Source organism: Danio aesculapii, chromosome 11 (assembly GCF_903798145.1).
Source record: "Danio aesculapii chromosome 11, fDanAes4.1, whole genome shotgun sequence".
In the NCBI taxonomy this organism is placed as follows: Eukaryota; Metazoa; Chordata; class Actinopteri; order Cypriniformes; family Danionidae; genus Danio; species Danio aesculapii.
This window is the reverse complement of record NC_079445.1, coordinates 6521348-6536586: the sequence shown is the minus strand read 5'-3', so window position 1 is coordinate 6536586 and position 15239 is coordinate 6521348. Positions and strand designations below refer to the sequence as shown.

Genomic DNA, 15239 nt, shown 5'->3' with positions numbered 1-15239 from the left:
ATTTCTGTTAAGCACTGGTGAATATGGCAAATCAGCGCTGTTTAAGAACGTGCTTCGCTGCACTTGACCGGGAGATTAACAGTTTTAAAATTTCACTATTACAGACAACATGAGAGTGTTTTAAAGAGGACTGCATCGTATTATCCCTCAACGGGTAACATAGGCAGGGGCATAGCGGACATTTTAAAAAAAAAAGGGGGGGGGGGGGCTGTATGAGATCATATGTTCATATAATTATTAATTACCTGTTTCTAAATGGTCTGTCTCTAAATGGTCTGTCTCTAAAAGTGAGGGGGACGGATTTACTGTACTCAGTCTACCCTACTAAAAGCTGTATTATACTTAATGTGTAATAAAAATGTGGATGCAGCAATGGAAATGTTTGGTGTTCTTAGTTTTGGATGGGCATCGTGTCCAATGCAGTTTAGAGGAATAAAACGAATAAACCCTCACCTCTGCATTTTTTCAGTCTCAGCCTGAAGGAGAGAATCAATGGTACTGGGAGGCAACGGGGAGTCTGGCCTAGAGCTGGTTAGTTTGTGGGACAGCAGAGGCGATCCGGGATATGAAGGAGAAGAAAAACAAGGACTCGGAGTTCGACTGGAGGACAATGATGGACTGACAGGAGGAGAACAGCTCACTCCATACAGCCATTTCCTCTTCAGATCAACTACCTGCCAAAGGATTTGTTTGGGAACACAAGTTTTATTGTGTTGGCTTGACAAAACCAACATGCTGAAATTTTATTTAAGCTTTACTTTTTCTTTCTGTGCAAGAAAGCTAAAACCACCAAACTAAGCTCAGAACTTCAGTCTGTTTTTCTAACTGATCACACTTCACAGCTTCTGTAAGTTGGATGATTAAAATATGGAAAAATCACACAGATTTTCATTAAAGTTGACAAATTTTTTTAAACGAAATCCACACAGTATAAGATGGACTTTATCTGTCTGTCTAGCTGTCTCACTGTCTATAGAACCATCCCTGCAGGCACAGGACATCAACATCACGTCATATTGACGTTGTAACCCAACGTACCCCAACGTTGCGGGGATATTGGATTTTGTTTGGAAATGAAAATCAGGTTGAGGTCAGAACCCAACGTCAGGCTGACTTCAATGTCAAACTTCCAACTTAAAATCAACCTAAAATCAACCAAATATCAATGTCTAATCATGTTACACCTTGACGTTGTGTGGACGTTACCACTATGACATCTATCAAACATTGGATTTTGGTCACTTTCCAACACAACCTGAATTCAACCTAAAAATCAACCAAATATCAACATCTAATCATGTTACACCTTGATGTTGTATGGACGTTACCACTAAGACATTTATGAGACATTGGATTTTAGTCACTTTCCAACACAACCTAAAATCAACCAAATATCAATGTCTAATCATGTTACACCTTGACGTTGTGTGGACGTTACCACTATGACATCTACCAGACATTGGATTTTGGTCACTTTCCAACACAACCTAAATTTAACTAAAAAAAATCGACCAAATATCAACATGTAATCATGTTACACCTTGATGTTGTATGGACGTTACCACTATGACATTTATGAGACATTGGATTTTAGTCACTTTCCAACACAACCTAAAATCAACCAAATATCAATGTCTAATCATGTTACACCTTGACGTTGTGTGGACGTTACCACTATGACATCTATCAGACATTGGATTTTGGTCACTTTCCAACACAACCTAAAATCAACCAAATATCACTGTAACTTGACGTCGTTATTGTCCTTAGACACTGGCTAAACATTGAATTTTGGTCACCTGACGTCATGACCTAAATCTAACCTAACCTGCTAGGATGCTAAAATATACCAACATGCCAACACACTGAAATTTTATTTAAGCTTTACTTTTTTCTTCCTCTAAAAGAAAGCTAAAATCACCAAACTTAGCTCAGAACTTCAGATTGTTTTCTAACTGATCACACTTAACAGCTTTTGTAAGCTGGATGATTAAAATATGGAAAAATCACACATTTTTTCATTAAAGTTGGCAAATCTTTCAAACTAAATCCACACAGAAGACTGTACTTTATCTGTCTGTCTAGCTGTCTATAGAATCATGCTAAAACTAACACCAAGATAAGCTAGTCAGGCCTGTTTTAGGTGATTTAAAAGAGCTTCAAAACAGCTAAAATTAGCCTAGCCAGACCTGAAGACCATCTAAACCCAGCTACTTCCAGCTTAAACCACCAGAAAAAAACAACAAACAAACTTAAACCAGATGGTGGTTTAAAGGGTTAATTCACCTGAAAATGGAAGGTCTCCAATCCCCTAAGACATTCATTCGACTTTGTAACACAAATAAATGTATTTTAGCTCGCTCATCCTTCATAAATAGCAATGATCCGACTAGATTGGAATATTTTGTTCGCACAAAATTAACAACTTTTATTCAATAGTTTCTTTTCCTCAGTGTCAGTATAGAAAGCACATTCACGAGCTCAACATTTGAAGTCATCAAAACCTTTCATTGAAGCTGTTCTCAAACTATTGAACAACACTAATGTTTGTCTTAGGACAATTTCAAAAACATGTTTTGATATACTTTAAATGTTGACAACCATATCCCCCTCATGCCCACGTACGACATCCTCTGTCTGAAACGAAGCACATCCGCTTCTTCAGCAGCATGACCTGCATAAAGAGCACTGCACTCTCGTGAATGCGCACCCTATACTGACACTGAGGAGACGAAACTGTTGAATAAAGTTATTTTTGATTTATGTAAGCACAAAATATTCCAATAGAACTATTAAAGACATATGGTTTGTTTAGAGGATATTCTTGGTACCTTTCTGGACTTTGAACGAGTCAGGATCATTGCTGTCTATAGAGAATAAGAGATATCTCGGATTTCATTCCAAATATCTTTGTGTTCCAAAGATGAACAAACGTCTCAGGAGATTGGAATGACATGAGGGTGGGTAATTATTGGAGTGTGTCCTACTGGATCAGGTTGAGTACGTAGTGGATATGCATTCGAGAGTGGTTGTTGATAGAAACGAGAAATATTTATATTAATTATTAAATTACCTATTACATTGTGTGTTACAAAGGTGTACACCTACTCCAACCTTAAACCCAGCTATCACAGCATTACAGAATCCACTACATATTGGACCTGACCCAGTACTTGCTACAAACTGCAGCGGACATCTTGAATTATTGACAGAATTTTCAGTTTTTGGTGAATTAATCCTTTGATCTGGATCAAGCTGTTTTGATGGTAATGTAATACTTTTATGCAACGTTAATATTATTCCAGATTCTAACAATAAAACATTATAACATACGGCATTATATAAACTCTTTTATATACAGTTGAAGTCAGAATTATTAGCCCCCCTGAATTATTAGCCCTCCTGTTTATTTTTTGTTTACAATTTCTGTTTAACGAAGAGAAGATTTTTTCATCACATTTCTAAACAAAGTAGTTTTAATAACTCATTTCTAATAACTGATTTATTTTATCTTTGCCATGATGACAGTAAATAATATTTGACTAGATATTTTTCAAGACACTTGTATACAGCTTAAAGTGACATTTAAATGCATTTAATGGTTAATTAGGTTAACTAGGCAGGTTAGGGTAATTAGGCATGTTATTGTATAACGTTGGTTTGTTCTGTAGACTATCGGAAAAAATATAGCTTAAAGGGGCTAATAATATTGACCTTAAAATAGATTTTAAAAAATTAAACTGCTTTTATTCCAGCCAAAATAAAACAAATAAGACTTTCTCCTGAAGAAAAAATATTATCAGACATACGGTGAAAATTTCCTTGCTCTGTTAAACATAATTTGGGAAATATAAAACAATTCAAAGGGGGGCTAATAATTCTGAGTTCAACTGTATATAAATAAAAGCATAAAGCATATTTCATATTGATAGTGGATCTGTATCGTGCATCAAATTTAAGAATGAACGTGTAAAAAATGGCTCCATTAATGAGTAATTAGGACCGTCCCAAATAACCTTTTCCTGTAGAAACTTTTTCTCGTCCTCCAGATCCACCAGGGCTCTTTCAGCACCCATGAGCTCGTCCTGTCGGCTCTTCAAGGAAGCGTTGAGCTCTTGGTTGTGTTTGTAGAGCGATAGAACTTCCCTCTGATACTGACGTCTCTCATCGGTGGGCAGAGCAGATGGGTACGAGATGCCCAGATCCCTCTCCATCTCCTCCAGCACCTAGCCAGAGCACAGACATGAGAAATTGCAGATGTAGTACAGTACTTACAGTATCCGGCAGAGGTCTACATAGTGTAAAGTAACAGATTACAAATACTCAAATTACAGTTACGGAGTGTTTTTTTTTTCATCAGGAATGGGTTATATGAAACTTTATGTGACTATTTTCAATTTCATTTTCATCAAAATCATTTAGTTGTTCAAGCTTAAAATGAGATGAAAGACTGTGTAAATGCTACCGCAGTCATTAACAGCAGGCTAGCATAGAAACTCTAATGAAAACACTGCACTCTCACTGTCACTGGGGTGGTACCTTTTCAAAAGGTACAAATTTTTACTTAAAAGGTCCATATTAATACCTTAATGGTACATATTAGAACCTAAAAAGTACAAAAGTGTTCCTCTTAAAATTTTTAGGTACTAATATATACTTTTGAGGTACAAATATGGACCCTTTAAGTACAAATGTGTCCCTTTTGAAAAGGTACCACCCCAGTGACAGCTCTCATACCTTTATTTACAGGAGTGTGGGGTAAAATAAACGATCATATTTTAAAAATGTCATTTAATGCAGTGCTTCTTGCCCAATCTGAGTCTAACTTTATATCACATATCTATCAGACAGTGAAGATCGCTAATTTTAAAGAAATTAAAAGTCTGTGTGCATATACCCCATTGTAATTTACTAAGTAATTTTAAAAAGGTGTACTTTTACTTTCCCTTGAGTACGTTTTAGTGGTGTATCAGTATTTTTACTCCATCATTTTATTTTTTCTTGTCTATTGGATTGGCTAAGTAGGCTATAATCTGAATCAGACCTGTGAATTCTGTCCAATCAATAAAATAATAAATCGCATCATACTGACCAACCTTGCATACAAGTAAACAATGGCTTTATAAATGCAGCAAACTATTTGGAAGCATTAAAAGTGTCTAAAAACATGTCCAAAATCTCCAGTATGTCCAATACACAAAACGACAGAGAGACTGTTTAGACTGCATGCGTAGGCATGTGTACTGTGTGATGACTGAAATCGCCAAATAGCCTTGAAGGTGCAGTAGGTGATTGTCTTTTTTTGTTGTCCTGGTTGAAAGTTTCTTCATATTTCAAAAGTAATAATTAAAGTCAATTATCTAAATCAGTGTTGCTCAACCACGTTCCGGAAAGCCCACCAGCACTGCATGTTTAGGATGACTCGTTTGTCTGTGACACCCATTAGAGGTCTTTCAGTCTCTGCTAATGAGCTGATAATCTGAATCAGGTGTGTTTGGTTAAGGACACAAGGAAAATGTTGAGCTGGTGGTCCTCCAGGAGCGTGGTTAAGAAACACGGCTCTAAATATATTTGCATGTATTTTTATGTCCTGGGTAAAGCATAAAATTAAAAAATGTTCATCCAATTAAAATTTGTCAGGCCGATAATTCCCTTAATTCTGATAAGAAGCCCAAACTGTCTGTCAGAAAATGTAAATTTGTACATTTGCAGATCTGCCATTTGTGTCCACACGAGAGAGAGAGAGAGAGAGAGAGAGAGTTACAGCGCTAAAAACAAATGCTGAATCAAATCTTTAAAATCCTGAATCAATATTGGAGTTACTTTTGCACGCTAGAAGAAGGATGAGACCATGGCTGAATTATTTCTTTTAGACAGGTAATGTTATGGTCTAAAACTCTTAGTCACGCAAAGCTGATGTAGATTGTGTTGTATTATAAATGGGTTATATACACAGAAGTGTTGTTCAGCCACTGAAATCTAGCGAAACATTGATGTGACTATTTTCAATTTCATAAGGGATATTTTACAGCATCGATAATGTAGATTTTTATTTAGTTTAACAACAAAACATCAGTTGTTACATTACTGTACATTCCTGTATTGCGTGATTTTTTTTTTCCGCTGGTCTCTTTCTCACTCTCTCTCTCTCTCTCCCTGTGCTCGCTCGCTCTCTCCCGCTTCCACCCATACAGTGGCTTTGATTGGCTACCGCTGCCCAGCTGTTAGCCGTGTCCCCCCCTGACGTCACCCCACGGTCTCCAATCCAGCCGCTGCCACCGTGGGATAAAAGTGGTGACAAGACGCTACTCGAGAGGCCCTGAATTTCTGTCTTGTGTTGTGTGTCAGTGAAATTGCTATCCGTTTTCAGTGTGTTACAATTTGTTATATGTCCGTTGTTATTTGTCTGTTCTCCATTTGTCTACCGTCAGTGTTATGCGCATCTGAGGTTGGAGAGTGGGACAGGTAAGAATGTCGCGCGACATACATGTGCACACGTAGTTTTGAATAGCACTGTTGTTAGACACACTATACGGGGCGTGCTCCACCCACTGTACTTTTGTTTTCTCATTGTATATATTAGATCAGGTTAGGTAGTGCGTAATAGACTGGAAGATTTCTTTTCAATAACTGCTGTATTTTTCTTTTGGATACTTAGGGTAGAGGTTGGGCCAATAGATTGTTTTGTTTAATTATTTCTATTGTTTGGACGCCGCCCGCGTCTCATCTCTCCAACTCTCCCATCTATCTGTTAAAACATCTTGTGTCCCATTTGTTGTCTGTAAATTTCAATATATCCTTGTAAATATTTAATGTTCTTTCTATATACATTTTTTTTGCATTTATTACTATCACTATCTTTGTAAATAAACTCACTTTATTGCATTTAGTTAGTCTTGGTATTTTGTCCCTCACTTGTTGATGTTGTGTGTTTTGCTTATGTATTTCACCCAAAATGAATGTTACTCTCCTTCCCCTTGACTCACCATCTTTAAAATCGTAACATCAGTAAATAGCGCTATTCCGTCTAGCCTGCTTTACTGAGGTGACGTTGGTCTTATATTCACATTGGTTCATTTTTGAACAATGGCAACCAGTGACGCGCTCCCTATATTGGTTACCATGCTGCTTTGAATATTCGGTCTGAAACAGAATGTAAGGGTGGCTTAGTAATAAGTGTAATTCCTGCACACGCCGGCCAACCACTAAGCATACAGTAGTCACTTTAGGACAAAGCGCATGAGAGAGTGAGACCAGCGATCCTTGCAAGTTTTGCTTGCTGCAGAACTGAAAACGAGCTAGAAATAAAACCGTTTTTCATTCAGAATCGTAATATTATAAAGTACTATAAAGTTTTCTATCTTGCGAATGACATGATCTACATTCTAGTGGGTTGTCTGCTGTCATCTTTAAGGTGGCGTTCCTGATTTCAGGAGGCGTGGCATTGGAGGGCAGGGGAGGGACTGTGTTTCAAAGATAGTATGCTAATGTTAGCATTTTGACAGATCACCTGCACCTTTAAACAATAACTAAATGCACTACAGAATGTTACGTTTTCACACAATGCACATATTGCATGTAAACACAACAACCTTTGACAGCATAATTCTCAATACCCTTGAGTACATTTAAAAGGTCTACTTTTTACTCATACTTCAAGTAATATTTACAAAAGGTACTTTTACTGTACTTCCCTGCTGAAAAATCCAGCTTAAACCAGCCTAGGCTGGTTGGCTGGTTTTAGCTTGTTGACCAGCCTGGTTTTAGCCATTTCCGGGCTGGTTTCCAGCCATTTCCAGCCTGGTCTTAGCTGGTCAGGCTGGAAAATGACCAGCTAAATCCAGCTTGACCAGCTTGGTTTAAGCTGGACATAGTTGGTTTAGGCTGGGCTCCCAGCCTGGCTATAGGCTGGTCAAGCTGGTTTTAGCTGATCATCTTCCAGCCTGACCAGTTAAGACAAGGCTGGAAATGGCTGGAAACCAGCCTGGAAATGGCCAAAACTCCTCTAAAACCAGCCTGGTTGACCAGCTAAAACCAGCCAACCAGCCTAGGCTGGTTTAAGATGTTTTTTTTCAGTAGGGTTGCATTTCATTTTTGGGCAAGTAATGGTAGTTTTACATGAGTATGATTTTTCAGTACTCTTTCCAGCACTGATGAGCACCTGTGTGGCCTGAACCCAGCTCTCTCGGGCCGCAGAAAGATGTTTTGCGCTGATTGCTTCAACGTTGTGTGTTTGCAGTTTTAGCATCTTCTTCCCTTCACCACTAGAGGTCTCCAGAGCAGAGAGAAGCGTCTGCAATCGGCTCCAAAGCCCACTGCAGCCCCCTGTGGGAAACATGTTTCACATTTGTATCATTATTTACATACACTCAAGTGGATCTAAATATTTATTATAAATTACTTCATTATTACACTTATTATAAACTTCGGTTGAATGCAAAACAGGATATTCTGAAGAATGTTAGGAAGAAGCAGCCATTGATCAGCAAAATCATCAAACACAATGCTTTAAACTTTCAATTACGTGTATATACAGCATGAAAACTCTGGGGTCAGGAAGTTCTCAGATAACATTATCCTAAAATATTATTTTTTATGTGAGTTTTTAAAGGTAAATGATGTGTGAATGTGTGAGGTGTGAGTTATACAGTGTGTTGTTAATTGCAGAGCTCCTCTTTTAAAAAAAGAAAGAAAAAACAAGTTCTGAAAGAGATCAAGCCTCAGCCAGGTATTTAAATGTAATGCAAAAGTAACTCAAAAGTAGCATAACGCATTACTTACCATAAAAAGTAACTAAGTAACTCAACTAGTTACTTTTTTGGAGAGTAACTCAATATTGTAATGCATTACTTTCAAAATGTACTTTCCCCAACACTGATAATAGTATTAGTCATAATAATAATAATATATGGTGGTATTTTCCCTCCTAACTAAAACATTCAAAATCCAACAAATTTCTCAGGAGTCTTAATTTAGCCAAAAATGATCAGCATGAGTATAGGAAACGATATGATGTGGCAAGTGAATATAATTTTAACATTTAATAAGCAGTTTTGCATTTGGAAACAAAAGTCTGGCAGGCAGTAAATAGCAGGCTGTCCATTCTGACACTGCATTTACTGTGATTGAGGAGGAGGCATTGTAAAAACAGAGCATGCCTTCTGAGTCCCTGCAGACGCTCTCCACAGATGCTGAGCCAGTTTCCACCGACATGAGGCTGCAGGCCGGAGATCTCGAACTCTGCCGCAGGACGCACCCACTGACCTGGACTTCACTCTCAGATGCTTTCATCTCTCTGTGAGAACACAGAGCCATTCAACTCTAGAGCAGAACTACATCACATACACTCGCACAAGTAAACCTATCTCTTAACACAAATATATAATCAGCCAATTGTATTGCAGAAACTCAATACATTTAGTCATGTAGACAAACGTTTAAACTGAATATGAGGATAGGGATAGATGAAAGGTGATTTAAAGGGATAGTTCAACTTAAAATGAAAGTGCCATCATCATAACATTATATTTTAGACCTTTTTATTTGATATATTTTAATTTATATACTTTATTTCGTTCTTCTGTTAAACACAAAAGAAGCTATTATGAATAAAGCTGAACACCTGTAACCATTGACTTCTATAGTATTTGTTTTTTTCTATGGAAGTGGTTACAGGGATTTTCACACATAACCAATTCCTACACTTCTGTGGACAGAAATGTCTTTCAGAGAAGAATGACCAGACTGTTCAGCTAGTAAAGAAATGATAGTAATAGCCAATGATCACACAATGATAAAGTCAAATGACCACTGGTTACAATTATGGTCAGCATAAGCGCATCTCTGAACACACACCAGCAGCAGAAGAACACATCTGAGTCACTATCAATGCAAACTAGGTAAATAGGATACAGGATCAACAAAATGTATGACATTTAGATATTTGAGTTAAAATGTAATGTAAACTGCTTGAAAACATGGATTCAACCTGCCTTGTATTCATGGTTTAGGCTAATTTTGTGTTGTGAACACAGATCTTGTGATGGTTACATCCAGCAGAAGGATTAGTTCACTCAAAAAATTATATTATTAATAATTAGTCACATGTCGATCCAAACATCCAAGACTTTTATTCATCTTTGCAACATCTAGATGAAGTCCAAGAGCTCCCCTATATCCTCCATAGACAGCAACAGTCCTGACTTGTTCTAAATCAAAAAAGTACTAAAAACATAAACAAAACAGACCATATGACTTCAGTGGTTCAATTAGAATATTTCTAGCTACAAGAATAATTTTGTGCACACGTTTGCATCACCAGTGTGACATGCGTAAAGATTATGCACCCTATGCTGACACTAAAGAGAAGAAACTGTTGATTAAAGTCATTATTTTTGGTTTGAAAGCATTCTCTTGATAATATCTCTTGATAATACAGAAAGCATATGGTCTGTTTTGAGGATTTGTTTTTGTATCTTTGTGAACTTCTAAACATTGATGTCTATGTAGGATAAGTGAGCTTTCAGATTTCACCCGAAATACATTCCAGTTCACACAGGCATGGGGAGAACGTGTAAACTCCACACAAAAATTCCAACTGGCCTGTTAAGGACTTGAACCAGTAACCTTCTTTCTGTGAGGCAACAGTGCTAACCATTGGGCCGCCGTGCCGCCCTATTGAGGGAAAGGTGGAGGAGTAGGGGTGGAAGGGGGGATTCTTTAAGGCAAAGATAACTGAGGTAAGAAACTCTGGTTATTTATAGTGAGTTAGGAATCATCTGATTGGTGAATCATGCGTTAGTTAATGCAGGACCAGCTGTGATCAATCATGAGCACGTGCTCCTCTTGAAATTAGTTTATAAATAAACTTCACTAATCAACTAAGGTTTTGGGGGATTAGAACAACATTAATTACATGAATTACTAATAACATCATTTTCATTTTTAGGGGCAGCGCGGTGACTCAGTGGTTAGTTGTGTCGCCTCACAACTAGAGGGTTGCTGGTTCTCCTTGTTCTCCGGTTTCTCCACAGGTTTCCCCACAGTCCAAAAACATGTGCTATAGGTGAATTGAATAAATTAAATTGGCCGTAGTGTATGTGTGTGTGAATGAGTGTGTATGGGTGTTTCCCAGTACTGGGTTGCGGCTGGACGGGAATCCACTGCATAAAACATATGTCGGAATTGTTGGCGGTTCATTCTGCTGTGGCAACCTCTGAATGAGAATCTGAATGAATTTTCATTTTAGGGTGAAGTAAGCCCAAATAATCTCAACCTGGTTTCTTGAACTTGACAGTGAGTTCAATAGATAAAAATGGCCTCCACAGTCACCAGATCTCAGTCCAGTAAAGCAACTTTAGGATGTTCTGGAACATGTTTCGAGCATCTTGTTGAATCTATGCTATGACATAGAAGTGGTGATCAGTGAGGGCTGAAGTTGTTTGAGACAGGTTTTACCGTGGTATTTGTAGGGAGTCCATCTTTCTGTTGAGGTCAGAGATGATCTGCAGTAAAGTGTTGACCTCCGTCTCACACTGTGCCAGTTCAGAGTCCGCTGACACCAAACTGTCCGATCTCTGCTGGCAAAACCTTCATGTTAGATTAGACTACACAAGAGTGGTCATTTATCTCCTATGCCCGATGTCGCAGTTGAATACTATGGCGAAGGAGGCAAGGGCGAGTAAAAAACACTCTTACTACAATGAAAGTGGCACAGCACACGAGCCGCTATTTTACTACTACGGAGAAATGCTGTAAAACGCCATCTTTACCTCTCTCTCTCACTTTGGACATTTGACCCGCTGGCGTATTCGTGAGGTAACTTTTCCTGTCCTCTTGGCTGTTAAAGCGATACTCGTGGATACAGACCCGAACGTGTCTGATGTGCAAGTTTTCTCTACTGTGTCTATTATGGATTACCTGTGATAACCACGTACAGTATTATGCGCATACAGACTGTAACCGCAGCTGTTCTTCCTGCCATCGGTGAGCAATGCTTTAGTTTCTAAAGCCGATCGCAGCCCTTTCTGTTGAGCAGGTGAAGACAATAAAAAGCAAGCGGGATAAAGCTATGGTCACACCGGGCTTTGTGTGTGCGAAATTCTGTCGTACGGTGCTGCGAAAAGGGGCGGGATTAAACAAGATGATTAGACATAAAAAAGCCAGCGATTGGTCCATGTTTTAAATTTCTGTCCAGAGAGGTCATGTTTTGATCCTCGATTGGTCTCACGCAGTCAAATGATGCGATTTCCCAGGTCAGAGTTCACCAAGCTTGAACTTTGCCCCGCTGCGACATGCGAAACTTGACGCATGACCCTGCGTTTCCGGTCCGACGCATTCGCGTGCGTATGAATGGAAGTCTATGGGAGGAAAAGCCCAGTGTGACCGTAGCTTAACGATATATCTATATATATATGTATATATCTATCTATCTATATATATATATATATATACCACCTGGGAGTGATCATTGGATCTTTCCAGTGATTGGCTGTTGGGAGAGGAGAGAGAGTATTTAACCTGAGCTGCACTTCAAACCAGTGTTGGTAGTGGCTAGATTGTGCAGCGGCTGAGCTGTTCTCCACATACAGACCTGTTCATTTCTAGAGTTTTAAAGATTTTATTTATCTTAAATAGCCCATGTGTGTTAAGGCTATTGAAGTCAAACATCTACTTTTAATGATCTTCTTGTTAACATCTAATAATTCACCCAAAGAGAAGTGAGTCTGGTTGAGATCTTTGTTTATTTTGAGGGTTAAGTAGGAAAGTGGGTGCCATTTTGTTTTGAATCAGTTTTCTCCTATTTATGACAGTAAAGGGAGATAGTTCATGTTGGTGTATTTTTTTTTTTATTTCAGATTATCAAGAGATTATGTTAGGAGTTATGTATGGCCTTGTCCTCTTCTTAATTAACAGCCTGTTTTCTTTGTTATATTTTGATATATGCAAATGAACTTCTCTTTTTCTTGATTTGACCCTGGTGTGTTTAATTAAGTCTATAGCCATTCTGTTTGAGGAGAAGAGCTCTTTCTCCTTTTCCAGCCATTGCACATCACCCATCACCAATCATTTATTTTATGTTGCGATCACATCCCTAGACCTAAAAAGATTGTTTCCCAGTGATGGGTTGCAGCTGCAAAGGGCATCCGCTGTGTAAAACATATGCTGCATAAGTTGGCGGTTCAATCCACTGTGGCGACCCCAGATTAATAAAGGGACTAAGCCGAAGGAAAATGAATGTTTATATATAAAAGCACATTTGTAAATTAAATTATATGCACTAATGTAGGAGATTTGATCTTTAACCCATCTCATTTTCACTGCACATCAAAAAAACTGCCATACAGAACAAGATGGATGTTGTTTTCTACATTAGCCTTTTGTTTCGAGCGGAGGAAAAGGAGGAAACAGACACATCCTGTAACTGCACTTCCTGCTGCTGCTGCTGTATGCAGCTCGGTGTAAGAAATTAAACTTCTACTGTTGTATTCAGCTGCAAATATCATTTGTCAGTGACATCCCTTTTGCTGCAGAACTATCTGTCAACAATTGTTGGAGTTTTACAAATGACATTTCGCTATTAAAACCGTCTTGCTTTCTACTACAATTTGTAAATGACCACTGAAAAAAATATATTTTTATCAGAAATATAAAGTTGTACTCAATTTGTTTGGTTGAAATATCAAATCCAGTACATTCTGAATTGTAAAAATGCTGGGATCCACACAATTCCTTCATGTTGTCTCAAACACAAACTGATTATAAGTTAAATTGTTTTTACAAATTTAAGTGGATTGAAAAAAAAACTATTAGGATATCACAAACAAAACCTCAAGAATCAGATTCAGTTCATAAATAAAAGTAGCTTGAACTAGCAGGGAAGGTGGCACTTCATTTTGATGGTCCATTTGAGTATTAGTAGACTGTCTGGTTAATATCGGCTGATACTGCTCCTTCACCTTGCAAGTACATGTCAACTTACACTAACCACAACCTAATAGTCTGCATATAATCTAATGAGAATTAGTTGGCATGTAGATGCAATGTAACTTCAATTCAACAAACGGACCATCTAAATACAGTGTGACCGCAGGAAATGTCATTTTGGCTACAATAACAGTTTCTCTGCTTTTAGGATCAGCGTGTACACAGCATTATTGTCACTCACCTCAGTCATTTGTCTGCTTTTGTTTCAGATGGTGTCCTTCAGTAATGTCCTCCTCAGCAGTAGATGAATAAAACCGCTTTAAACTGTGTTCAGTGTGATCCAGTGACGGACAGCAGAGAGTCTGTGTGTCTCCGCCTCTGTGAGCTTCAGCACATCCACATTCTACCTGCTCTTTGCTAAACTCGTCGTCTACACCCACTGGGTTTTACATCTTTTCCTGTTTGGTTTGTTTTTAGATTATTTGATGCATTTATTTGGTAACTGTGTACAATACCAGTACAAGAATAAAGATGTATACTAATATTATGAACTAATGATGAGTTAAAGTCGTGCGCAGATCATGAATTTTAACCACAACATGAGTTCATGTGTGAATAAAGCTACCTTAATTACTAACATGAACCAATGACCTGTTAATGTACAGTTGAGGTCAGAATTATTAGCCCCCTTTGAATTTTTTTTCTTTTGTAAATATTTCCCAAATGATGTTTAACAGAGCAAGGACATTTTCACAGTATGTCTGATAATATTTTCTCTTCTGGAGAAAGTCTCATTTGTTTTATTTTGGCTAGAATAAATGCAGTTTTTAATTTTTAAAAAAACATTTTAAGGCCAAAATTATTAGCCCCTTTATTTCTTCGATAGTCTAGAACAAACCATCCTTATACAATAACTTTCCTAATTACCCTAACTTGCCTAGTTAACCTAATTAACCTAGTTAAGCCTTTAAATGTCACTTTAAGCTGTATAGAAGTGTCTTAAAAATATCTAGTCAAATATTATTTACTGTCATCATGGCAAAGATAAAAGAAATCGGTTATTAGAAATGAGTTATGAAAACTATTATGTTTAGAAATGTGCTGAGAAAATCTTCTCTCCGTTAAGCAGAAATTGGGGGAAAAAATAAACAGGGGGGCTAATAATTCTGACTTCAACTGTATTATTCCAAAAACCTTTGCAAGCAGGTAAAGAGAGTCGAACTATTAATAGACTCTCGAATAAATAAGCAAATATCTTCGTTTTACATAGAACTGAAAAGAGTTTGGTCAACAAAATAAAAGTGGTGTCAAAA

General features: G+C 37.8%; 1 protein-coding gene across 1 annotated transcript in view; it reads right to left on the bottom strand.

The window, feature by feature from the left end:
* Positions 1-14396, bottom strand: part of ushbp1 (Usher syndrome 1C binding protein 1) — a 30042-nt gene extending 15646 nt beyond the window's left edge. Inside the window, exons 1-6 of the mRNA XM_056468437.1 lie at positions 14168-14396; positions 11458-11579; positions 9159-9295; positions 8162-8325; positions 4017-4226; positions 454-674 (exon numbers count right to left, since the gene is read on the bottom strand). Coding sequence (XP_056324412.1) covers positions 454-674; positions 4017-4226; positions 8162-8325; positions 9159-9295; positions 11458-11579; positions 14168-14176 — 863 coding nt within the window. The 5' untranslated portion in view covers positions 14177-14396. The remainder of the gene's footprint in view (positions 1-453; positions 675-4016; positions 4227-8161; positions 8326-9158; positions 9296-11457; positions 11580-14167) is intronic.
* Between the last annotated feature and the right edge of the window lie 843 nt (positions 14397-15239).